The sequence below is a fragment of the Thunnus maccoyii genome, chromosome 4 (genome assembly GCF_910596095.1).
Source record: "Thunnus maccoyii chromosome 4, fThuMac1.1, whole genome shotgun sequence".
NCBI classification, from domain to species: Eukaryota; Metazoa; Chordata; class Actinopteri; order Scombriformes; family Scombridae; genus Thunnus; species Thunnus maccoyii.
The window spans coordinates 25,738,693-25,766,031 of record NC_056536.1 but is presented as its reverse complement, the minus strand read 5'-3'; the positions used below and the strand labels follow the sequence as shown (position 1 = coordinate 25,766,031).

The 27,339-nt window shown below is 40.4% G+C and overlaps 1 protein-coding gene across 1 annotated transcript; it reads right to left on the bottom strand.

Annotated features, from left to right (window-relative positions):
- Positions 1-8: 8 nt before the first annotated feature.
- On the bottom strand, positions 9-25,893 carry prickle3 (prickle homolog 3). Its single transcript, XM_042409952.1, has 12 exons — positions 25,675-25,893; positions 17,688-17,770; positions 8,896-9,079; positions 8,560-8,673; positions 8,005-8,142; positions 6,317-6,520; positions 5,430-5,616; positions 4,021-4,359; positions 3,600-3,896; positions 3,083-3,478; positions 1,307-2,999; positions 9-53 (listed from the first exon to the last, which is right to left on the bottom strand). Exons 1-11 carry the CDS (start codon positions 25,714-25,716, stop codon positions 2,545-2,547), a joined length of 2,439 nt encoding a protein of 812 aa, XP_042265886.1. The 5' UTR covers positions 25,717-25,893; the 3' UTR covers positions 9-53; positions 1,307-2,544.
- Between the last annotated feature and the right edge of the window lie 1,446 nt (positions 25,894-27,339).

Sequence of the window (27,339 nt, the reverse complement as noted above, 5' to 3'; positions counted from 1 at the left end):
CATTTTTGAACAGATGTAACCCCAGCATCTCAATTCCTTGACATTTGGATATCCTGTGCAAAAGAGACATCACATCAGCACCAGAAACAAAGACATCAATCAGGTGAAGAAGAAGAATAAAAACATTTACCTCAAAACACAAGCAAGCATCTCTTTCTCCCACACTTAAAGTACTTAAACACAGACAGGACACAGCCAACTCAACAAAAGACCCGACACCCATAAACCCTCCCTTCTCTTCTGCAACCAATCACTCTCCTGAAACACTTTACATCCTGCAAGTTCATTGGCCGCCGGCTGCGACGGATTTGAACAATTACTCGCAGTCATCTCGGCAGACAAACACACAATAAAACTGACAGTTCATTTTCAGTCAGTAGAAGGCCTGTGAAAAGAGTAGCAGAAGTGTGTGTTTGTGTGTGTGTGTGTGTGTGTGTAAGAGAGGGGTGATGGGGAGGTGCATCAGGACAGCTGTCAACAAGCTATTGTCTGGAGGCAATACAGAGCAGATCACACACACCAACAGCTGCTATGGGAACAATGGCTCCTCATCTTTAAATAAAGCAGCCGGTTGCCAGGGTTTGTAGCCGGCTTTTTCTTGAGCTACGAGCCTCCGTGGGTTAAATCAAAACAAAGAGGTTCGACTGAGCATCATTGTGTTCAGTTATAAGCCTCTTACTGTGGTAAAGGTCATAATAATGAACTCGGTAAACACAGGAACTTTTTTCTGTACTTCTGTATGTACTTAAGATACTGTGAGTGAGTTTGAAAGATGCCGCTCGCAACAGTCTGCATCTGCCAGTCACATTCTCTACATATTTGCCATTCCAGTCTGAGCCAGGCCGGACTCCTGCTGACAGAGCTGTTGAACTTTCTGTCCAGCGTACCTCCATTCTTACCTGCCTTGAGGTTTTCAGATCTCCTTGAGCTCACAAAACAAACCGATCTCCCTTTAAAAGAGACCCAGACAGGGTGATACATAATTAAAGTAGAAGGCTAGTGAACTACAAACCAAAGAGGTGGACCAGACAAACACAAATAGACACTAATTTAGTGGTTGTGGGTCAAGTGTCTGCTTGTTCTGCTATTTAGGGTAAATGCCAAACATGGAAGGTAAAAGAACGCCAAAGACAAATGACACAGAAACACAAAAGGACAGGTAAACAACTGTTGACTCACGGCCTACGCAGTCTTGTCCTGACAAGCTGAAGTCTGCCTGTATGAGAAGGTGTTGGTTTTGTTTTTTTGTAGCTACTTGGACAAAGTCACCAAGAAAAGTTTTTTGGCATTGCTACAGAAAACTCACCTTGACGACTCCTGTTGAACTCCTGGGTTTCTCTTTTAAGTCCCACATATAAGCTGTGCTCGCCTACTGAGGTGAATGTGTGTGAATGTGTTTGAAACCACTTAACAGCTCAAGGCAAACCTGTTTGACAACTCATGTGTGCCCCTCCAGAGCCCGCCCCTTCTTGCTGATTGGTCCAATCAGTTTCCTACAAGGAAACAATTTGGCCACATGACTCCGTGCCATTATCCTGTGCTGCTGGATGATAAGCACTTTCTGTTTTCTGCTGCCATAATTCAGTTAATAGTCAACTCATATTTCATTATTCAGCACATGCCGGAAGACTTTAAGCTGTTTAAAGGTCTGTTTTGATTGTGGTAAAGATATTAAGTGTAGTAGAAATAATGGAAACTTTTAACAACTTCATCAAGTTTATTGTCACCATAAAACAGTCTCAAAACTCCAATCAGAAACAGAAACTATCATTATAATCTTGCTTTTAACCCAAACAAAACAGTAAAGAACAGTGACCTACACCGAGAATATAAAAATAAATGACGTTAAAGCCATACAAGTGTTTTTTTTGATTAGAGACTTAAAAAGTGAATACAGATTTTGCAATATTTTGTTTGGACTATACAACACAGATAACAACCCTCCCCTCCTCACCTCCCAAAAATACTTTGATAATCCTTTTGATTTTCAAAGTATTAATCTACCACAGTTTGTTGGGAGTCATCATGCTCCATCCTATAATATTTGGCCTTTTAGTATTCATATCTGTAACATATTACAGCCGTGTAAAATTGCACATAAGAGCACAGAAACATGATTAAAGTAGAGTTAACAGTTAGACACGAGGAGGAGTGTGGTTGAAAACAACTGGCTGTCAGTTTCTGGTCATACCTGCTACTGAAGGTTTGCATATGGAAATGATGGAAATGTTGAAAAGCAGTAACATTTCACAGCCTCTCACATTGCAACAGAGGTCTGAGTCATGGGCTGGTTGTTAAAGTATAATAAAAATATAAACATTGCTGATAATCATTCCACATTTATCACTACTCATGATTCATACACTGTGAACAATGTTCTCTACACTGTAACATCTCAAAGTTTGCAAGATAAAGAAGTCGCTACCATAAATGTAAGGTAGTGACTTTTCTTTTGAGGTTTGTTTTACTTCCCTTTGCCAAGTAGTGTGTTAGTTCTTCTTGTTGTCTTAAAAAAAAAATAAAAATAAGATGCTATGTTTCGGGTTAGGAGATGGCACAGTTTTTATCTTTGTCCTTTGCACCGAGACTCTGAGCTCTTCTCCGCCTCATGCTGCCTCTCAGTCCCCAGTCTCTCTGTGCCTCCCTGTCGTCTTCTACCTCTCCTTCTTTCCCCTCCTCAGGTTGGTGTTTTCGGAGCTGCGGGGGCAGAGGGATGGGCTGTCCCAGGAAGAAGCCCTCTTCCTCCGAGTCTGAGGATGAGGAGCACGTAGAACAGGAGTCTTCATGTTTGTACTGGCCCGGCTGGAGGGTCAACGAGGAGGCCATGGCGGAGCCCCGGCTCTCTTTCTCGCCTCTCCAGTCCAGGGTGTCCAGCCGAGGCCGGTCGGGCCGCGAGCGCCGGGAGTGCCGCTCTCTGCCCGGGTGGAGAGCGGGGTCGGAGGGTATACGGCAACGACTCCACCCTCGCCGCAGACTGCGCTGGTGGTAAGAGGATCCATCTGGTTGGAAAACACAAAAAACTAAAATTAGCCGGATTCCCAAATTTGAGATGATATTACACTCTGCGGAAACCATTTCTCACCCAGTAGATCCATCTGCGGTGGAATGCCTTTCTGTAGATTTAACCTGCTTCCGAAACCTCCCTCCACCTCATCTTCGTCCTGCTGGTTTTCCTCACCCTCTTGCGGCTCATCATCATCATCATCATCATCCTCATCAACAGAATAGCTGCTGCTGATCGGTTCTCTGAAGCTGACCCTGGCTGTCCCGCTGCGAGTCTGCGGGGGCGGAGAATCAGAGGGTCCGTCGTCCTCTGGTTGGGGGAGGATCGGCGGGGGTGAATCCTGTGGCATCAAGTCACGCGACTTGACGGGCAGAGGAGGTGGGAGGATGGACGTGTTGCTGGGCGGGAGGGGAGGCGAGTCCGGTGGAATGAGGTGGTTCGTGTGTGACGCTGAATTTTTCTGGAGAGGAAACACTGGGGAGAGAAATAGAGCACATAGTTTAGTTGAGAGAGACAGATGAGTTATAATATAATACTGATACCAAGTTTTTTAAGTCAAGCATTTAAAGTGTGAAGTATCAGTGATTTATGATACCTTGCATAACTTGATTTGTCCTTTCCACCCAGTTCCTACAGTCTTTAGCAGTAGAGGTTCCTCTTGAGTTGATACTAGTGAGGGGGTGTCCAGTATTTCCATTTAGCTCCCCACTGGCAGCTGGTTTGATACCACAGTCTCCTGGCAGTAAACTGTAATGTGGAAGGTCGCTGGGCCAAGACGGTCCTAGGCCATTTCCTAGATGAATGTGGGGAAGAGGTGAGTAGGAGCCTCTTGGATGAGGATGACCACTGGATGAAGGAACTCCATTTTGAACTGGAGCAGTGCAGTGAACACCTGATAGAGGGAGAGGAAATAAATGTGTTAAAAAAACAGTCTCTAAAAGATGTTTTAACTTGCAGAATCATTTCTTGCGAATGTGTGATCTCATCTGGGTGTAACACCAATGTACCATGTTCACCTCTGTTTTCCACTGCAGTATGAATGCAGTCTTTTGCAGGAGTTATAGGGAGGTTGATGCCCTCTAGTGGCTGCAGTGGAGAACCACATTGGGGCTGCAGGTGTTTCTCTGCTGTCCCACAGCGTCTATGCTGAGGTGGTCTGCTCTGCAGCGCCGAATCACAGGAGTCAGAGTTATTGGGGTCCTCTCCCAGAGAGCAGGGCCTGGAGCAGAAGATGAGCCCCCCTCGAGGGAGGAAGGGACGCCCCAGCAGAGGTAGTTGACAGCGGGCGCAGCAGAAACACGACTCCACAGCGTGCCAGTGCTGACCCTCATATGTCATCTGGCCCTGGTCGATACCTACGAGGAAATTATAGTTTATGTCAACAGCAGAACTTTGAGTATGTGTATACTGTACACACACAGTATGTATACATATCAGTATTTCTACTATACTGTTCATATATAACACACAACTTTTATACTAGTTAATTTAAATATTAATGCATACTGTACTGTTTAGCGACCGTCTAAGAATTTTATTTCTGGGAGAAACATTCACCTGTGACATTTAAGCCCTTTTCAGACAGAAGCTACATTGCTGGTTTCTCACAGTGAGTCACTTAAGATATGTTTTCATCATAATTTTTTACTTTTTTCGATTTTTTTTAATAAGACAAGATGTTACATCAGGATTCTCATTTGCTCACATGCTGTATGTGAAGCCTTTTGCTGGATATTTATGCAGCAGAAGAAGAGAGACCACTACTAACACATTTTGGCCACTGGATTTCCATGACTTTTCCAAAAAGCCTTTCGTGACTTCACATTTTTACAAAAGTTTTTTTCCTTACAGTCTTAAAATTCAATGACATGTCCAGGTTTTTCATGACCATACAAACCCTGAAATTCATAGATTGATGTGACATCGATAACTCAACAACTTAAAATTGGCTCATTTAGGATGTTTCCTGGTTTATTAAACTAATTTTATTTTCTCTGTGCAAAGGAGATGATGGTTGATTGATATATTTATAGAGAGCTCCTTATGAGGTGAATAAGACTTTTTCTCTGTGTATTTAAACTTGTGCTGCTGCAGCCTTTATGTTAATCTGACGGCATTCAATTCAGACTTGAGCCGTGTTGAAATTCTAACAGAAATGTTACTCAGCCCAACTTAGTAAGATCGCAGTTGTGATTTTCATGTAAAAGTGTCTCCTGCCATTAATCAGACATGAGACCAACATGTTAAATTGTCATCACATTTATGTAATAAGGGTGCATGTCTGAAAGAGGCTTTATTTATATTTACTCATGATTAAAATAAAATATGTCTGAATCATTTATATGTATAATTATTAGCAAGAATAATAAGTGTTACCCAGTAATCCCCAGTAAGTAAGTGAGTTTCTTTGGACTGAATTCAGTACCTATGTGTTCTCCACAGGTATCGCAGTACTCCGCATACAGCGACTCGTAGCAGGAGCAGCAGTACGGTCGACTCTCTCTCATGATGTAACGCTGACCGCCCAGCGCTGCCTCACACTCAAAACAACAGAAGTGCTTCATGTGCCAGTATCTTCCTTCAGCCTCCGTACATTCATCCGCTAGAATAATCTAGGATTGAGAGACGAAAAGTAAAACAGAGACAGAGGCAGTGTTCTAACTCAGCACAGCGGGGACGTAAACAAATTATGGTAGTAAAAATGAGTACTGAGGATTTGGGTTAACAAGATAGAAAAAAAAAGATGCTATCGGTGCCCTCCAGTTGAAGGCTTAGCCATCCTCTGGGTCTAAAGAACTCTTGTAGGTCGGTCGTGCCAGATCCATTAGTCAACTACGTCAACTAATCTCTTAAGTCACTGAGAGGCCATTCAAAAGAAGAAGAGATTGACAGAAAAATACCCCTCTACTATGCACTGATGAGAGGAAATGTTAAAATAGAACAAAACAGCACAGTACAGCAGGTGCCAGGGTCTGGTGACACACATACAGTTTTTTAATATCTTTCTACACACATCACCTTTGAATAAACAGACTCATCTCTTAGATGAGTAAGTTACTATAGCTCTTACTGTTTTAAGAATTCTTTTTTGCCTTCATTGGACAGTTTAGAGATGAGAGATTAAAGGAAACACGAGGAGAAAAAGAGCAGGATGATATACAACAATCAGAGATTTAAACCAGGTACAATGAAGTTATGTAATATGTTTATTTGACCGATGGGACACCACCATAGTCTGATTCTCACTACACTGCTGCTGCGAAACACTGCTGTTAACGAGAGTTTAGAGTGAGACATGTTGGGGACGGTCACCTCATCGCAGGCCTGGCAGCGGGGCTTGAGCCTCTCAGCGTGGTGCCGGCCGCAGTAGATCTGTCCGTCCTGGTAGAAGTAGATGAGATCGACCAGAAGCTCCATGCAGGAGGCGCACTGGAAACACTGAGGGTGCCAGCAGCTGCCGTTTCCTGCCCGACTGGCAAACACAGCTATGTCTCCACCGCAGATCTGTCTCCCACACTAGAGAGATAGATTTGATCAGATGAGGGTGGGGCGTAGGAATGAGACAAAAAAATATTGCAACATATCACGATATTTCCACTTGTGATACGCTATCGATACACTGGTGCCAGGTATTGATACTTTTTTTTGTAAAACGCAGGGCCACTCCTGAGCGCTACTATCCTCCACCTCCTTATGGAGGCGCTGAACAGACCGGTGACAGTCAGATGGACGGCAATTATAGGTGACAACAAAGAAGAAACACAAGCAAACTAAACCAGCCATGAGCAGCTGCTGTCAGACTGTCATTGTCTGCACTGGAAACACAGAGAGTCCACTGGAGCTTTGGCAGTCACTAGATGCACATTCAAGGCCCTTCTGTGTTTCTCTGTGGTAACTTTGTTGTAGCTCAGCTCGGCTCTACTACGAGAGACTCTCCGGTGTGTGTGTGTCTGTGGGAGAGTGTCAGTATGTAGCTGTAGCCCTGCTGTTTATCATGTTAACATCACTGTACTCAGCCCTGAATATCTTGTAAAGCTCTGAATATAGTCGTGTGTTGTGTTTACTGCCACAGAAAAGTAAATAAATCTTTGGGTTATTAGCACGACGTCGCCTCTCTGCTGTTTCTTACTTGACTTATTAACGCTGCCGTCAGCTCCGTGTGAGGCATAAACTGAAGCTACGGTTGTCAGTGTTGTGATTAGAGCTGGGTGATACGGACAAAATCAAATATCACAATATTTTTGACCTTGATATTGATATTGCGACAATATTGTAGGGATGACTATTGGTGCTTTCACAAAATATTTACACAATGAGATTTTTGATAAATAATCATCAGTAATGTGGATATAATGACTAAGTGGGTGAAGACAAATAATAGAACAGCTGGAACAGAAACAGAACAGAAAATTGCATCACTTTACTGTTTTATTTATACAAACTGAGGCTACAGTTAGCAGTGTTCTGATATTTATACTTGGCAGTATTTCTTTTCTGTGAAACTAATGTACTGTTAATAAACATTGTATATTATCTGAATATTTCCTGCTCTTTGAAATAATATTTTCTTTCTTCAGCTACAGATATCGTGATATAAGATTATTTCTTCGTGTATCGGAGAATCGCCTTCGTTATGATATCTCGTTATCGTGGGGAGAATATCGTGATAGTATCATATTGTGGGTTCATCTGTGATTCTCATCCCTCATGGGGCACAGAGAGAAGTTAAGTTAGATGGTATATTGTCAAAAGGTGAATGCTGCAGCCCTGTAATCATTAAATCCCAGTGTGCTACGGCCCCTGAGCTATACCTGCACCTACTTGCCATCTTATAAAAAAGAAATGCTTCTTCTGCATGGTTCTGATTTATTTTAACAGGCTTTCACTTGCATACCTTATTGTTATATAGGAATATTTTTCAGTTAACACCACCTATCTTTTGAGTCTTATAATGACCTGCCTTGACATTTTCTGAACATAAAACAAGAATGCCGCTCTACCTGCTGGCAGATGGCTCCAGTCATAGTTACTGGAAAGAGTCTGACGACGCCTCTGCCGAGGTTTTCTCTTTTCCTCTGTTGACTGAACAAACGCAACTCCTTCTTCTCCTCCTCGTCAAGCACGTTACAGTACTGTGGCTGCAAAAACAAAGATACCTGTTAGCATGTGCATACATAATATATTTCTAAACTTATTCACCTCTTCCTTGTTGGTTTCAGGGCAGCAACTTACATTCATTTTCAATATCTGATGATTATAAAATGTCAGAAAATGGTGTAAAATGACCATCACAATTTCCTGAAGCTTAAGGTGACGTTTTCAAATGTCTTGTTTTGTCTGAACAACAGTCCAAAAACCCAAAGATGTTCAATTTACTGTCACATGAGACAACAAGCAGTAAATCCTCACAACTGAGAAGCTGGAACAAGTGTATATTTGGCATTTGTGCTTGAAAAATGACATAAACGACTAATTGTTTCAGCCCTAGTTGGCGTGTCACCACTCTATTAGAGTCTAGAGCATCCAAAGTCAGCAGGGAGTCACAGTGATATTACCTCACTGTCGTGGGCTGGAAGCTGGTGCAGCAGTTGTTTGATTCGGTATCTTTCCCCTGGACTGTTCACATAAGGCACCCTGTCCTCTGGCAAGCAGCTAAAATACTGGTATACCTGTTAGAGGAGACAGGTGAGCTCACATCAAGGCATAAATGACAGACAGCAATTTACTCAATTGGTGTAATAAATCAAAACACTGAATATCTTTTTTTTCCCGTGGACATGCAAGTTTTCAAATTGTTTGAGCGAATGTATGAACATGTCCAAGTGAGAGCGTGCTTTTGTAGCATTAATTTATGTCTCCACTCTGCGTCTGCCCTGTAACGTGAACATTACCTGTTCGGGCTTGAGCCCAGGTGGCACCCATGCATACTCCTCTGAGGCGCAGCCCGAGTCGTCGTCGGAGATGGAGTGTCTCTGGAAGTCTGATACCAGCTTCGTCATCATCTTTTCCAGCTGGCCCGGCACTGAGCGCACCGCATGCTCCTCTCGCACACACTTGCAGTGCACACAGATCTTCCTGTGGAGACAAGGACAGCTTTGGGCTTCACCTCTGGGGACTTCTTACTGATTTCCACAACAAGCAACGGCAACTCAAATGTCAGATCTTTCAATACATATTAATTCAATACATTTAATAAATCAGAGATGGGATTTCCTGGTGCTTCAGGTACTAAGGTGCAAACTACAGCATTAAAATTTGAACCTTACTCAAGACTTAAAGGTGCAGTGTGTAGAATTTAGTGGCATCTAGTGGAACTCGGCAGAAATGGGATATAATATTCATAAGTATGTTTTAATTAGTGTATAAACAAGAGAACAAACAAACCAAACACTGCTCTAGAGAGGGCCTTTCGCGTTTTTTAAAAATATCATTATTATCGCCAACAGGTTCAGTTAATTATGGAACCCTATAATTAAGTCAGAGGAAGATGGTAACTCTCTTTACACTACATTCATGTGGGCACTTCCACAGTTTGTTACCATATTACTGTATTTATGAACACACTTTGCGTTGGAGACATTATGTCACAAACCAGCCCACAAACATTCTTGAGTTTGACTCAACTAGACTCCCTGCAGTCAAACATTACTAATACAACAGTAGGCACTTGGGGGCAGTCTCCAGATAATTTAAAACAAACTCAAAACTTTGCAGAAAAGTCAGAACTGAAAATCTTCTGCATATGTAAAATATATAGTGTTAGTGTGTTCACACTTTAATCTCATCACTGATAAGACTTCACACTACACCGACATCTCCCCAGATCTGCATCAGGACCAGCACATCCCAAACATTTGTCTACCAAACAACCAGAAAACGAGGTCACTGACATAAGCCTGGCTGTCAATCCTGTGGCAATAAAGAGAGGGAGGTGAAGATAGGAGCAATAATCTCCCTCAGCCTCGTATTACACCCCGTCTTGTCCTCGGACTCCTCGCCACATTCAATCTGGTGGTGGGTGTGTCTGCGTGTGGGGACCGGTGGAGCCAGAGTAAAGTGCCCCCGGGGTGACACTGAGGGTGTGGGTGTCATGTATGCGTGTGGATGTGACAATGCGGCCATATGCACCAAGTACTGCATGTGTACATCTCTGTTGTGATTGCGTAACCGCCTGCCAGCTGGTACTTGTGGCTCAAGTTCACAAGGCACAAAGCTGATTTATTCCAGCACCCAACCCCCCACACAACCAAAAAGCTATCACACAACTGTGTAAACTGCGTGAGTGCTTCTCTTCTAATCAATCGGCTCGTAAAAAAAAGGCTTTGAAATATCCGGTAATAAGTGCATGTCAGTGCGAATGCTCTCCGCCCTCTTTACTCAACACAAGTTAATTGTTCAGCAATTGAAAAAACAGTCAAGACATGCTGCAGCGCTGTGGGATACCAGGACAATATACATGCATGTAACATACAGCTGTCCTTAGTTGACACCTTACACGGCCATGTTTGCCAGTCAGGTAAAAACAATATAAATAATAATAATAATCTTTATTTGTATAGCACCTTTCATACAAGAAATGCTGCTCAAAGTGCTTCAAAATGAAAAACAGGGATAGAATACCATAATTAATGTAACATAAGATGGAAACCCATTGAAGAATAATAATAATAGTAATTAAGTTAAAAATATAATACATAGACTGCATAAAATCAAGTAAATACAAAATTTTAAAAGAGCTGCAGCAGTGCATCAGTATGAAGCAAAGTGCAAAAATTTCAGGCCTGCATCAGGAAAGTCATAGCTAGTTAAAGGCTAAAGTTCATAGATAAGTTTTCAGCTTTCTTTTAAAGTATTTAGTGAGCTTGCTTCCCTCATATCTATCAGTAGTGTGTTTCATAGCTTTGGGGCATAAATGATAAAGGCTGCATCCCTGATTTTCTTTCAGCTGTTGCTGGGAATCTCCAGTAAACCAGCAGCAGATGATCACAGTGTTCTTGAAGGCAAATAACAAGCGAGTCAGCCATGTAGCTTGGTTTCCTGTATCATTCAGAATTGACTTGAAGGTCAAGTCAACTCTGAATGATACAGGAAGCCAGTGCAGATGAGCTCCACCTGGACTAAAGTCCAGCCGAGCTGCAGAGTTTTGATTGAGCTGAAGTCTCTCAGTGTTTTTTTTTCTGGAAGGTCAATAGAAAAAGCATTACAGTAATCAAGTCTCCTTAAAATAAAGGCATGAATCAGCTTTTCAGCATCTTTTTGATTTATAAATAGTCATACTTTAGCTTCTAAATGTTTCTAAGGTGGAAAAATGATGTTTTAATCATCTTGTTATTGTGGGACTTGAAGCTTAGATCTGAATCTAAAATAACACCAAGACTTCTAACCTCAGATTTAATCCTGGGAGTTAATTTCCCCACATGATTAAACAGCACTTCTCTTTTTGTTTTAGGGCAGACTAGTAGGATTTCAGTTTTATCCTAATTTAACTTTAAGAAATTAGTGTTCATCCATTTATTTATTCCCAAAAGACAGGTAGTAATGGAGTTTATAGCTGAAGCAGCATTTAGTTCAGCAGAGATGTACAGTTGTGTAAACACAGCGAGTCAGCTTAGCCTAAGCCATTTTGGCACGAATCCCACCCCAGCTGTATTTGTATGTGTGTGTGCAAAAAGGGGAGGGCTTCACGCGCATGCCTGTGTAAGTGGGTAGGAGGAAACAGCCGGAGACCTGGCATGATGGGACAGATGGCAGATGTACCACGTGTCACCCCGGTGTCACCCCACCAGTACCCACCCACCCCTCGATCTCCTCCCTCCCCCATCCGTCATCCACCATCCTCCACATCATGAAAGCATTTGTAACAGGGATATAATCATCAGCGGGTGCCAACCCTCACATGCAACCTGCAGTAATTGAGAGATGACAAAGTGCCAATTTGAGCAAATTTGAGGTCTGAAAATATGCAGGAGAGTCTCAAATCATGTCTCTTTGTTCTCCACCTATCTTGCCATTAGGGCTGAACTTGACTGTAACCTGGTTTGTGTACACATCAAAAACATTTAAATATACATCTATACTGCATACACAACAGGCAGAATACTGAACCCACAAATGAGCAAATCATCCCCCCTGTAATAAAGTGTACTATGTAGTTATAGTGCAGATCCTGGTGAGGCTTTTGTTTTTATAACATACCTATTTTATTTCTCTGGTAGTTTCATCATGACTACACTAACTTAAAAGCAGTTTGTTTCTGAAGGGTATTTCAACACTGCAATTCACCAAGCCCTGTTGTTCTGAGCCCTGTCCTGTTCAATTATTTGAGTCACAAGCCTCTGATGTAATACAGCAAGGATTTGTCCCCTCAAGCTGAAGTATGTACAACATTTGGTGCTGACATGTCAAAATATCAGAGAGGAAAATCAAATCAAATATAGTTTGTTTGTCCTGTGAATAGCTATGATTATAGTTAAAAACAAATGAGTTGTGATGGTAATTCTCATAATTTTGTAAATGGCAAAACAAAAAAATGTCAAAATCAGATCAGTGGTGGAAAGATACCAACTTGTAAGTACCTCGAATTAATTGTGAAAGAACCTGCGCGTTTCAGTGCAAAGGTCAAAATAAAAGTGCATAAACTGCAGAAATTAAGGAGTACTATACTCCCGTGTCCCTGTAACATCTGTGCAAATTAAAGCTGTGCAGTCTGGGAAAATAAAAACCAAAAAATACGAGGGAAACGTACTACACTGAATCCACAACCAGCCATGTGTGTTGTTAACCAGGAGACACAGCAGATGCTGCTTTAGAAAGGAATTCACAATCTGCCCCTAAATTTGCTTTGCTGGACAAAAACGTTGTTACTGAGACTCCTGGTACAGCTGCTGCTGTTATTGTTGTTAAAAGTGAATCTTCTGTTTGTATTTACTGGCTATAGATAATCCTCTCATAGATACTACACAAAATAATTACAACTATACAATAATTATAAATAAACTAGATAGATAATAAAGATAAAAAAGATAATATAGCAGGGTGAGGGAGTGCACAGCGTCTGCCAACAGGAGTCCAGTTGAGTATTAGATGGAGGAATAAACAGAAACTTAATATTGATATACTATATGAAGCTGAAATAAACTCATTCGAAATTTTGGAAGCCTGACAGCCTTTGTCGCGGGGATTTTAAATCAATTTAATTTTGTTGAACACAGAGATTAAGGCTTGTTCGTCCCTCCTCTAGATCCCAAACTGACCTGAGTTTGACCAGTAATATATTAGCCAGTACTTTCATGTGTATATTTTTTTGTCTAAATCATTAAATAAAATGACAACTCTTTAAAAAATAACATATAGTTTCCTTCTTGAGATACATAATGGACAGTTAACTGTGCACAGGTGAGATAAGTGACAACACTAAGCGTACATGACGTCATGTTCTGCACGTCAAGTCCATACAGATCATCCTTTATGTACAAAACAAGTCAGGCTATGACACACTAGAAGAACCCTATTCTTAACACATACATAACATTCACTCTGCCCACATCTCCACAACTTAATAACTGTTTGAGTTTCTAGTCCCTTTAATCCTGTTAGACAGTAAAATATGGTCTCTCCATTACCTGCTGTAATCATGACAAATTAGTCCAGGTTGGCCTGCTGACGTTCTCCCATCCACACCGATGTTCCAATAAAACTATAAAGGTTGTTGTATGTCCGCTGTCAGCCTGTCTGTCAGTAAGAGCAGGATATTCTATGAGAGCTCCTTCCCATGTGGTAATTTCTCTATCTGCGCGGCTCTTTTCAATGCCCCCGCCACCCCCGACTCCCACCCTCCTCCGTGCTGATAGTGGGCTCAAACAAAAAGATTGAACACAAACATGCACTTCAGAAATACAAACACCAGTTCTCAGGGTACCTACACGCTCATGTGATTTTTTTTTAAATGTACTTGAAAAGATAAGCCAATTTACTCACGACGCCTTTGGAGATGCCAAACACCAGAGTCCGAGCGAGCGACACTCACAGAGAGTAAACTCGCTGTGTCTTTTTGACCAGACTGCTGCAACTGATTCATAACAGATGGACGATTGTTGCTTTGACGCAGTTATTAATCACAGAAATAAGCGGCACAGATTTTTGGGGCTTATGAGCAATACTGTGCTGTATTTGTCATGCTATGTGATCAAGATGGACACGCATGACAACAGACACACACACACGAACTTCTGAATTCACTCCAGCTCATCTGATTTTTAGTTGGTCTCTGGGTTATTATATCAGTCGGGACACGTCTGCTAGAGAAGACGCTGTGTACTTACATTCTTCGTTATGAGTCACTCCTGTCAACATTTTAGTTTTTTCAAGTCGCTTTATACCAAAAAAATCTTTTAAAGTAACAATTTAATAGTCTGACATCATGCATCACCGCCTTAATTGTGATAGCTGCCAACTTTCAAACAGCTGATCTAGACTTAGGGCTGCAACTAACAATTATTTTCATTATTGATTAATATGTTGATTATTTTCTTGATTTGTTGTCCATCACTGTTTCCCAAAGTCCAAGATGCTTCCTAAAATGTCTTGTTTTGTTCCGACCAGCAGTCCACAACTCAAAGATATTCAGTTTCTATCACAGAGGACTAAAGAAACCAGAAAATATTCACATTTAAGAAGCTTGAACCAGATAATTTTGGGCATTTTTCCTTTAAAAAAAAAGACTCAAAATGATTAATCGATTACCAAAAATAGTTGGCGTTTAATTTTCTGTCTATGGACTAATCGATTGATTGACTAATTGTTGCAGCTCTAATCTAGACCACTATTTTTGGGCATATAGATATATTATAAGTCAGTTCACATCCAGTGTAGCAGCTATAGGATAATCCTCTGCTTTAAACGTGTGCTGCTGGTGTGATAATCTATAACTTAAGCTGACTGCAGTGAGGTAAAGTGAAGCCCTCCTTAGATCTGGTTCTAAAGAAACAGATGGGCCTTGTCCAATAGCTCTCTGCCACTAATTAGTGACTGAGTAATTGCCGCATGGCCACCCAGACTAATAGCGATGGCGACTTTGAACACTTTTGAAGCGTGGCGGGGACCTGTGGGTCAAAAGTAACTCAATTCGCTCGCTGCTGGGCAGCGGAAGCGCCATCTGCCCCCAACCTCAGTTTAAGCTCCGTCTGAGAAAGCACCAGATGAAGATGGATCACTTCCCTCTCAGCGAGCATCAGCAGCTGAGCCTGTGGTCACTTGGATGATCGTCTCCATCAGAGAAGGTGTGACTCTAAATTGGTTATTAAGGAAGATGCAATTTGCACAAGACTCTGGGGTCTTAAAAAAGTGACCCCCATAAATCTCAATCATTTAATCACTTTCATGTTGCTTATTCTGCTTGATCAGCTTGAGGGACGTTCAAACAAGGCATTTCCCCTTTGACACCGCACCCAAAAGTAATTACAGGTCTGTCCTAATGCCAAACGTATAAACGGAACAGCTCAATAATCCACAGTATTGTGTTGATGCTACACAGATTAAACATACTGTAAACATATTGATGCCTATAGAGGCCAGGCTTTCTCTAGAGTGTGGCCGGAGGTAGAGCCTCAGCACACGTGTTTTAGATTACATCCTAACTTCTAAAAGCTTTTGTCTTGACCTGAAAAGAGGGAACAGAACTGAATAAGCTAAAAGATACAATTACAGTCTTTTGGTTACGCAAAGTACACATTCCTGTGCCTGTTGTTTGATTCTCTCCATCAACAAACCACGGTTGGCTTCAGCCATGCAGTGCCCATCTGGGACTGTGAATGCAGCATTCGTAACCAGAAATGAATGTTCCTCCGTTCTCTTTTCATTCAGCTTGCTGTGTGTCAAACCTGGCTTAGGGTCTGGAGATACTGCTTCTTCTACTCTCACATGAATAATCAGTAATGAAGAAGTACTTTTTTGTTTTATAAGGCTTTGGAATAACATATAGGCCTAATCTATGGGATAATTTTCCACTTTCTTTCATTTTATACATTAAAAACTTCATGAAATACAAAAGTCACACCTGAAAAGGGAAAGCAGGGGTCATATGGAGAAAGGTCGAGACAGTGAGGGGACACAGAGGGAGATATGCAGTGGTCGAGAGGGTTACTATCACAGCAGTAAGGCTTAATCTCATTAGCGTGATTGACAGGATTAGACTAACCAAGAGACCCAACCAGCTGGATATACACTAAAGGACTAAAGGAGAGAGAGTGAAGAGAAAGGGGGCTCAAACAAAAGCACGCAAAAACCTGCTTAACAGAAGGAAAATGAATTGTTCTTCGGTGTTCAACGACTCCTGAACAAATAGTCGTGAGAAGTACGAAGGCTGAAATTTCAAGTAGCTCGTTAAATTAAAAAAAAAAAATCTGGATTTACAAGCTATTACAGAAACTCTCTACATACTCAAAAAACACAATATAGACATCCTATGAAACAGTCATCCTTCTGCTAAGTAGAGGTTGCCTTGTGTCCATAAAAAAAAAATGTGTTCCAGATGAACACACGCTGCTCTACAAAGTGGCTCTGCCTTAAATCAGGTTTTTACATCAATAAAATGAAATGTAATATCAAAGAAGCATAACACTTTATACCTTAAAAAGCCTCCTGGTGAGTGAGTGCACCATATGAACTTGTTTTCAGTATAATAAATGAGAAATACTACAGGCTTTGTGAGTCCATTTAACCTGACCTGATCTTAAGTTTAAATCTCTGGAGCGCGGACGCACGGCACATGTTGCGGGATGACTATTGGTAATCCTGCTGCTCTGTAGTGCTTCTGTTTTCCCATGAAGATAATGTCAACTCAAACTAAATGCAGCTGCTGCTGCTGCTGTCGGAGCTTAATGGCACTCATGAGTCTATAGCTGTGATTCTTAATGTGCGCAGTCAGTAGGGCTGATCTGCTCTGTGAATATCATGCGGTGCCACGGCTAGGTCATGTTTGTTGTCTTTTAATGTATATCTGCACTCATCGTGTACACAGATCACGGTTAAGCTGATTTACATTGGTAGCAATGTTGCTGTACTTCCTAAGACGTGAGCAAACACACACATTTAACCCCTGAACTACTGACTCTTATATATTTAGATATATATATATAGCTGCACGCTGTATCTGACGAGGAAAACGACGTCTCTGCTGGCGGGATGTTAACCGACCTCGTGTATTAGAAGCATTGGTATTACATACAATAACTACTGTGTACGCAAAATCACAAATATCTTACATCTGTTTTTAAATTAAAGTCAATATTCTTTCTTTTATCATGAGATGGAACTTATTGTATATCAAATTTCTGTATGTTTTAGTTATTTTACTGAGCGTTTACTATTTTTTATGTATTATATTTGTGTTTGTTTCTAATATCTTGCTTGCTTGAAAACCTACGAATACTCTATGAATCAACTATTATCATTATTATATTTTTACACAAGTGTCTTTAACTTTAAGTGGGTGGTAAAAAAAACATAAAAAATACTCTAAAAAAGGTGATTTCAGACCTTGCAGTCACTCATTATTATCCAAAGCTGCACACGAGATCCAAAAAGCAGTAGGAGAGACTCTGACTACAAAAGGTGAACATACAGTACAAGAAAAACATTTCCTGCCAAGGCAACAGGCCTGGTTAAGAGTCCTAGGGGTTCGTACCTCCAGCCGTGGACACGGAAGCCGGGGCACTGGTCTCCACAGCGCATACAGGGCTGCCCTCTATCTGGGTCCTCTTCCTCCTGCTGAAAACAAACAAACTCACTTCAGCTCCCATGAAGCAACCATTCACAGCTATTGGAGCGAGACAGTCGGGTTAAAGGAAAGAGTTTAGCACGTACGGCGGTTGCTACACATGGTCGGAGAAACAGCAACATGGTATGGAGAGAGCAGCGCTTCCACATAAGCCACCAGCAGAATGCACTTAGAGCTGATCGCTTCAGCCTTTTATTTAGCAGCGTTTGGGGCTGTCTATAGATTTCACATGGATTACTTAATGTTTATGAATATCCCCACATTATGTCAAAATCCTTCATTGAACTGGTGGAGATATAAACCATTAAGACTGGTTGTATTTCACATATAAAAGCACCGATGGTTAGTCTGAATATATTTCTGTTTAGTCAGAGTTTTTATGTTTATATATAACTTTTTTTCCCTCCTGGATTCTGCTTTTGAAATGAAACACAGCAGCTATTGTTGAGTGTGTATAATCACCAGTCACTGCAGTAAAAAAATATCACTACATCCAGCAGTAGGTGTTAAACCTGCTGGCTGCCTACAGACAAAAAAAAAAAGAAAAAAAAAGACGTAAGTGATATCCAGAATTTGACATAATTAGCTCCCGGATAAACCTGTTTGTAGGAGACCAGTCCTCAATTTTAGCCACACAGCTAGATTTATATTCAACAGTGACTTTGAGAAATGCATATAATGTGTGTTTTGTAAGTGGGAGGATATACAGTACAATGAGGGAGGTAAAATCTCAGCAATGCCTTTTCCCAAAAGTGCTGAGCAGTGCATCTGACTTTGCCAACAGCAACCTAACAGCTTAGCACTAAACCAACTACCTCATATCTCCCTTTTAAGTCTATTCCTGCATATGTGTGTGTGTGTGTGTGTGTGTGCAGACACAGGCCTCTTTTTAGAGATGAGAGGAAGGAAGCAGACACAGGATGAGAGCTGCACCCTTTCCCTCTCCATGCAGTCACTCTGTCTCTACTTTCTTTTTCTCTGATGCTTTAACTCTACTGTAACTATCTCTTGTGTGAAGAGCTTAACTGTTGACAGAGACAATGTGTCCATGTGTTGATTATTAGCTGTTTTCCAGATTGGTAAAAAAAAACACACTGTAACCACAGCATGCTATCAGTGTTTTTTTTCCAATCTGATGGGATTCTGTGACGCTGTTGTTTTCCATTTCACCATGAGAAGGACAAAGCATGTACCTATTTTGTCTGTCATAAAAAGCAAGCCTGAGTTGAATTTAAACTGGCGCACATACAAACTATATTTTCTCTGATGCATTGCACTTGCAGACGCTGACGGACTATTAACAAAGCAAAACAAAACAATGCAGATATGTGATACAACAACGTACCTGTGCGTACCTGCTCAGCTGTGTTTGGATGTTTTTCTAACCCCACACACACACACGTCATAAGGATAATTGGTTCTAACCATTAACGCATCAAGTCAAGCCTGTTTTCCCATGTGGAGTTCTTTATAAACATTTTCAAGAACTGATTTACTTCCATTACTGAAACACTGAGTTTGTTTTGCTTATCTCACTGATATCTGTGGGTTGTAAGGGATGTATGAGATCTAAGTGCTTTACTATTGCATAAAGAAATCGTGGAGACATGAAGTGGGCGCAATTATCAGCTTGCTTTCTTGTATTATTCCAAAGAACAGAATATTTGAAGGTGGTTATTTTTATTAGAAATGATTCTATGAGTTTTGTGTAGCTTTGTATATGGTGCCAGGGTTCAGATGTTTACATCCAGTGTCGTAGGAACATGAACAAGTTAGTCCGGAATAATCCCGTGACAGTGAACCATAATTATGTGCCGTTTATTAAATGCGTGACAGCCTGCCTTACACCGAGATCTGTCCTGCGCCACGTCGCCTTATTAACCAGCACTTTGATTCATGTCGGGAACAGAGCCAGGTATGAAAGGTGACAAGACGGGCTAAATGGAGCGTACGGATGATTTCTGGGTGACTGGGCCTTTCTCTTGTTATTTTCTTAGAAATGAGTTCCTGAGCTGTCTTTGACATGGTGACTGAGCCTGGGAGGCACAAAATGCTTGTACTTTTAACACCGGTGTACGGCTTAACTCCTAAATATTATGAGTGTTAGAGAGAATTAAAGTAAATACCTGTTTGGAGAACTGTAGTCGACCTGAGATGGTTACACTTCAGGATACGACAGGGTGTTACTGACTTTCCATTCATAAAATAGATATTAAAGAGATGAAATTACACTGTATATCTTCATGCTTGTATTTCAATTTTTCTCCACTCAGGACCTCTTTGACCTGCATACACAGAAAGCCTTGTTTTTAAACCGTACAGTCCATTTTACAGCAGATCACAAATAATTCATCTTAACTGGAAACCTTTGGGTTGAGTGGGATTAGCGCTAAATTCATTACGAGACCATTTATGAACAGAAAACAGACCCAGAAATTGGATTAGGCTTTAAGTAAGAGATACCAAAGGAGCTGATGGGAGCCTGAACTCGTCTGGTGGTGGTCTATGAGAGATGGTCAGCTCTTGACCCCAACAGGTATGAATTACAGGTTTGTAGAGCCAACGACACAGTTTTAGACAGTTTAAATTAAAGACGGCAATGTTACGCTTTAGATATGACATGTTTTAGGTATTAGGTAAGATGAATGAATGAGGGTTTCTTATATGTCAAGGTAATCTTGCATTGTCAGACCTCTCACAGAGGTCTCAAGAAACCCTCCTGAGGTAGCACTTCGATCAGGTGAGTCTGTAAACGTACCTTTTTCTGATTGGAAACAAAGTTCTTCAGAGAGTAATATTATTAGTTTGATGTAGAATGACTTACTGTGTCTCTATTAATCTGTAACTAGATTTTGCGCCTGGATTTCTCCAGAACTCTGAGAGGTTGATGAGGTGGACATCTTCCTACATTTGATTAAGTTCAGCATAACGATCTGGTTTGGAAAAAAGTGTCTTTGTAAGTGTCTAACTGTACTGTAAGTGTCTTTGCACACTCATAGTAGCCAGACCATTAACAACCAGTCACTAAACGTGTGAGAAAGGTAAAAACATCAGAGCATGGATACAGATAGTAATTAAGAGGTAAGCCTGCGTGCAAACATGACGTAATAAATAATGAAGGATTAGGACTCCTGAGAAAAGCCTTGAATTTACTTGAAATATTTAGTCCCATTTTGTGCTGCCAGACGGACAAACAAGAGAATGTTCTAGATAGTTTTTACAACATTCAATACAAGTTGGTCAAGGTCAAACTCCATCTAATTAGGCTAATTCTCAAAACTAAACAAAGAGGGAGACACAGAGATGGACTTATCAGTAAACATATCCAAGGATGCATGAAAACCTATCAACTTACTTCTAATTAACACAGCATGTGATCACACAATTAAACTAGATTATGAGGTGGAAAAAAAAACATGAACTGAGCGGGATTTCATCAACATCTTGAGTCCTTCCAGCTGTTCTTTTCTGAGGTGAATTTAAATGGACAAGAACCTTTAATTTACTCCTTAGTTGTTGCAGACAGGACAACCTGTCAGCCTTGAACATTAACCACTACAAGTTAGTTCAACATTTCCTTGCATGTTTCCTTATCATGATGGTAGCGTCCTATACGTCAAGGCTACACACAGACTTGAAGGTTTAATGTGTGTTTCCTTTCAGCTCTCCACAAAAGATAATGCGTTCAAGTTTGCGGCCCAACAATGAGGTTTGCCTATTGTGCTGTGAGTGAAGGATACGGTGGGAGTGGTTGTAGGAAGTTTCTTCTAAACTGAGTGTGGGTAAAGTAAATAATACGTTCAAGTTCAAATTAGCTCACATGCTCACACTTAGACCGGCGTCAGACGCTTCGTATCAGCTCCTTTGTTTTCACTAAGTGGGTATAAGGTTTAATCACATGGCGCTGCCTTGGTTTGCTTGAGCTCTCTGTTGCTACCAAGTAACCGTGTAACCAGGTAATGGACAAACTGAAAGTCTTCCAGCTTTGTTATCTAACATCAGAAGGCACCGGCTCAGCCAGGGATAAACACGAGAAAATAGATCATTAATACACGTGAACAATATTATTAGACTCATACTAAATGCCAAGTGAGTGGTGCACTGCATGTGGGAGAAAAGCACTCTATGTGCAGTTAAGGGAAGGATAACTTTAAACTATGTCAAGTAGAGCTGCAACTAACGATTATATTCATTATCGATTAATCAGTTGATTATTTTCTCAATAAATCGTTTTGTCTATAAAATGTCAGGAAATGGGGAAAACATCTCAATTACTATTTACCAAAGTCCAAAGCGACATCCTCACGTCTTGTTTTGTCACAAACACAAACAGTCAACAATCTAAAGATATTCAGTTTACTATCATAGAAGACTAAAGAAACCAGAAAATATTCATTTGTATCATATTATATTCATGGAACCAGAGAATTTAGGCATTTTTTTCTTAAAATACAATTAAAACATATTAATTAATTATCAGGGTGATTCATTTTCTGTCAATCAACTAATCAATGAATTGTTGCAGCTCTAATATTAAGTGAGAAATAAATGAGGCAGTGATTGCCACTTAGTTTTGCTTCTCTGCTCATAGTTGTGGTGTTGGAGGGGTTAAACATTAACAGAGGAGGTCAGAGGTCAGAGCCATTGCTGCCTTGGCATGCAGAGTAGATGCACCTCTCCTCACTGGACAAGATCAAACAGCCTGCAGGCCAGCAGCTCTAAGATCCCCCTCTGTGGCACAACACTTCATGTTGCTTTTATGGTTTATGCACCACTGCTTCCTGCTGCCGAGGTCAACTCTAACAACAGTGTTTGACAACTGGAAGGGTTTACCAAATATGAGTGTTGGTCTGTGGGTCAAACAGGAGTTTTATTGTGCTGTCGTGAGTGGGCAGGAGTTCATTCAAATGTTCAGACTTGTCATAGCAGGAAAAGCACAGGGCGTTACTAATAACTTTAACGATGGGAAACCATGACAGTGAGCCAGCATGCGCAATACCAGGACCATGAAATCAAAGCAGGTAAATGGAAATCAGCCATCATTCATTTCATTATTTACATGTGCGCTTTTTCTTTTGCGACATGGCAAAATGTCTTCCATGACACGGGTCTATTGATAGATTTTCAGAAAGTCACTATTGAAAGTCATTTAATGTGTTGTAGGTCTGCAACTAACGTTTGTTTTCATTTTAGATTCATTTGTCGATTGTTTTCTTGATTAATCGATTAGTTGATGTCCAACATGACGTCCTTAAATAGTCTCTTTTGTCCCAACCAACAGTCCACAACCCAAAAATATTCAGATTACTCACAGAAGACTAAAGAAACCAGGAAATATTCACATTTGAGAGGCTGAAATCAGAGAATGTAGACTTCAATTTCTTTCAAAAACGATAAAATCGCAAAGTAGACGGCCATTAATTTAATAGCTGACAACTAATCGTTGCAGCTCACAGACACAGCAGGCAGCTGCGATCACTGTATGTTGGCTGAATTAAACAGATAGCCCAGGTTCAGTGCACATTATTCTACCACAACAGTTTCACTAGACAATCAAAAGGACACAAAAGACACTAAACAATCACAAAACAACCATACATGTCATGCTAAATTTTGCCTGCCTAGAGGTGGGGAGACTAAATATGGTCTTACATTTTGGATACTGTAATATCGTGATATGGCATAAGTGTTCTTTTCCTGGTTTTAAAGGCTGAATTACAGTAAAGTGATGTAATTCTGTGAAGTTATCAGACCCACTTAGTCATTATTTCCACATTACTGATGATTATTTATCAAAAATCTCATTGTGTAAATATTTTGTGAAAGCACCAATAGTCATCCCTACAATATTGTCACAACGTTGACATCGAGGTATTTGGTCAAAAATATGTCCATGTCGCCCGGCCCTACTGTTAATGGAGCAAACCGTACAGTAAATAAGGATTATATGACATTTTTGCATTTTCTACACCTACAAATCTATTAAACAGTCATGTGATTAATATTTGAAGCTGATTAGGCTAATGGCTGTCAAATAGTGCCACTGTGCATGACAGCTTGCGTAACAGACATGTACCTGGGTAGAGTCTTTCCACGAGGATATCATCTGACACAACTGTGAAGGGAAGATCATGAGTTTCATATTGAGCTCCCCTACTCGCACGTTTAGCTTTATATAGTCATAATTCTGTTGAATTTATAAAGCAGCTTACATTATATCACTATTGTGAAAATATCTGTCAACACTGTAGCGGAACAAAGGCTATATTATGCATTTCTTATGCAATGTTAATTACATCTTTATGATGATTACTTTATGATGCCACTTATCATGTTTAGTCTATTAACATTAAATAATCGATATAACATAATGATGGTTGATATTGATATAATTACATTATATTTGGCTGTAACTACTGAGTCCTCAAATAATATATAATCTAAACTCGAGGTGGGTAATACGGTCCCTGATATATATATGTGTATATATAAGATATAAACAAAATTAGATTGTAATGCAGCTTTTAGGAAAAAGACATTTAATCTGTATCATAGCAGATGATATCTGATATCATTTTATGACATTAGGGCTGCAACTAATGATTATTCTCATTATTGGTTAATCCTCTGATTAGTCTTTCGATTCATCAATTCATCGTTTTGGTCTATAAAACATCAAATCTGTGAAAATTGTCCATCACAATTCCCTAGACTCTTACTTTGTTCAAACACCAGTCCAAAACCCAAAGATATCAAATTTTCTGCAATGTAGGACAAGGAAAAACAGCAAATGCCTAAATTTGAGAACTTGAAACCATCACATTTTTGGCATCGATTATATCCTCTGTTCTACAAACTTGTTGAGGTAACTACACACAATGCATGCACAAACACAGAAACCACATGTGTTTATGTTACGCTTGTAAACGTCTGTGTTGTAACATGATTCAAAACTTACTTTTTAGTGCTGATGTAATGGACTGTTGCATTAAATATTGATGGCATTCATTAATACCTGAGTGCAGTTATTGTTTATGTCAGGTGGGAACAGGTTGAGTGTTTAACTATTGCTAAAGCACTTAAATAAAGGATATGTTACATGTAAATTATAAGATCCATATTATATACTAACGATTTTGTACATAAACCTACTAACACAGATTTAAACTAAGTTCAGAAACATAGTCTGGTTTGCTGTTAAAACAGTAAATCTACTTTGTATGTGAATTTTACAAGAAAAAATGTGGTATAATTACAGTTTTCTGGACATTTCCCAAGTGTGCTGCAGAGCCAGATGTTTCATGGCCGCACAGCTGTTAATCTGGCCCGTAAACAAGCTTCATTTGGTCAGTGAACTGACCATATAGGCTGTGTTTTGGGCAAACTTCCCACTGGAGCATAATGTAACAGTTGTTGTTGTAATGAAAACATGACAAAAGTGATAAACACGTTCAGGTTACAGCCACCACATCCCAACCTGCTCAGGTAAGTTACAAACCCATGACGTAGTTTGACCCCTCCTGACTAACCTGGGGCGGCCGAAATGACTCAAGACACAAAGAATGCAGGATTTTCTGGTAAAAAGTATAATAAAATACCACCATATAATTAATTATAAGTGCAGGAAATGAGTGGGACGTTTTTTCAAACAACAGTTCACAGAGACAAAAGCCAGGTGAAGGTGGGACAGAGTTCCGCTTGGGCTGTTTTCTGTGCTGGACTTGAACAGCCCACAAGTTCATTTCAAGTCTACTGTTACAGTAAAGCATTCAAATGCTTCAAAACATTTAAAATTAGTTTGTTTAGCGTATGAGAGGTTACCCAAAGCAGTTACTGAGTTGTTAAAGTCGTGAAGAAGTAAATGTATGGTAAAACAAATACACACATAACTTACCGAGCGGTTCGACCGTCGCTTTTTAGACCCGCGCAGGAACATGATTGTCGGTTGGAAGTTTTTTTTCAAAAAAAAAAAAACGCAGATGAGTTTCCAGATGAGCAAAGAGAGGGAGAAAACACCGAGGTCTGAGTTTCTAAAGTCACACAGTCTGTGATAACCTACATGATGTCCCACTCAGACTGCCCTGGACTCCTTTGCTAACCTAACTACTCAACTGACAAGCCAGCCTAACTGAAATACGCCACATCCGGGTGAAATTTCAACGCAAAATAGTTATTAGCACCTAGGTCAGACATTTCTTGAGCATAGATGGAACAAAAGCTAAATTAAGACACACGTTTTAGTAAATTTAAAAACAATTATTCCATGTATGAAAATGTTTACTAATAGATTATCTTTTATTCAAACCGATAAAGTTCACGCTTTTATCTTGAAGGTGGGGTGGTTTGACTTCCTTCCTGACAGTCCCTGATTAACTTGACGAGACACCAACTTTACCTCTTGTCCTGCACACAGGCAGCCGAGCCTACTGTCCCAAAGTTTGGCTTATGCTCCTCCTAAAACAGTGGTTCTCAAAGCGGGGTCTGGGGACCCCCAGGGGTCCTTGAGTTGGGTTCATGGGGTCCCCAGCAAAAAGGGGAATAATGTATTTTCACGATAATTCCATCCAATGACAGAATGTATGACTATTTTGGTCATGGGTTTTACACACTTTCTATGGTAAAACATCTAAAAGCAAACATCTTATCGGATGGGGACAAAATCTTCTCAAATGGGGGTCTGTGGTCTAATTTGTGTCAGTTTAGGGGTCCTTGACATGAAAAAGTTTAAGAACCACTGTCTTAGACTACAAGGAAGTCAACTGCTCTACGCACAAACCTTACGCTCTTGACTCAGTTTAATAAATTCCTATGAAATGTTTTGATTCACACCATGTTTAGTCTTTACTGCCAACATGAAGAGTCTGCTTCAAACGGTTTCATCAGGAGTGTGGGAGAAGCTGCAGACTGTAGCTTTAACTCCTGAATAAATATTCCTAAATAAATATTTTAAGAGGAAATATCATGAGCAAATGCAACATGTGTGGTGAGAGTTATTATTACACTGGGGCTGCTACAGCAGCAGCAACACTGTGAATTAGTTTGATAACAGTCAGTAGGCTATGACCCCAAATAAAGGATTATCATTCCACTGTAGGTCTTTAAAATGACATGGGTCATATTATGACATAGGTCATATTATGACATGGGTCATATTATGAATATTGCAATTGGAAGGCAGTAGCACCACAGCGGAGAGCATTGTTGAAAAGGATTTTTGTAAACACAAAGTAATCTGAAAATGAAAAGGGGAGCCAGCGAACATAACTGCAATAGACATTTTTCAGATGAGATTAGAGCTTACAGATGCAAGGTTCACCAGGTCAGTCAAGATCCTGGCAGGCAGGGATTGTGTAAAAAACACAGTAATGCCTGATCATATCTGAACACCAGCAGCCTGGTGGGAGACTGGTGCAGACAACCACCATAGTAATGTTGATATTAGACAGATCTTTACCTGTTAACTCTCCCAGTTACTCCTAGCTAATGGGACAGAAACCCCTTACAGTTTTATAATTTATTTCAAACAATGAGTAGCAATCTGCCTCCATCTAGTGGTGAT

Coding starts and splice junctions, on each gene's coding strand:
- prickle3 (XM_042409952.1), bottom strand. CDS start 25,716: ATGTTCCTGCGCGGGTCTAAAAAGCGACGGTCGAACCGCTCG. Junction 17,771..25,674: donor AGCGACGGTCGAACCGCTCG/GTAAGTTATGTG, acceptor GTTTGTTTTCAG/CAGGAGGAAGAGGACCCAGA. Junction 4,360..5,429: donor TACCTGTGGAGAACACATAG/GTACTGAATTCA, acceptor ATTTCCTCGTAG/GTATCGACCAGGGCCAGATG.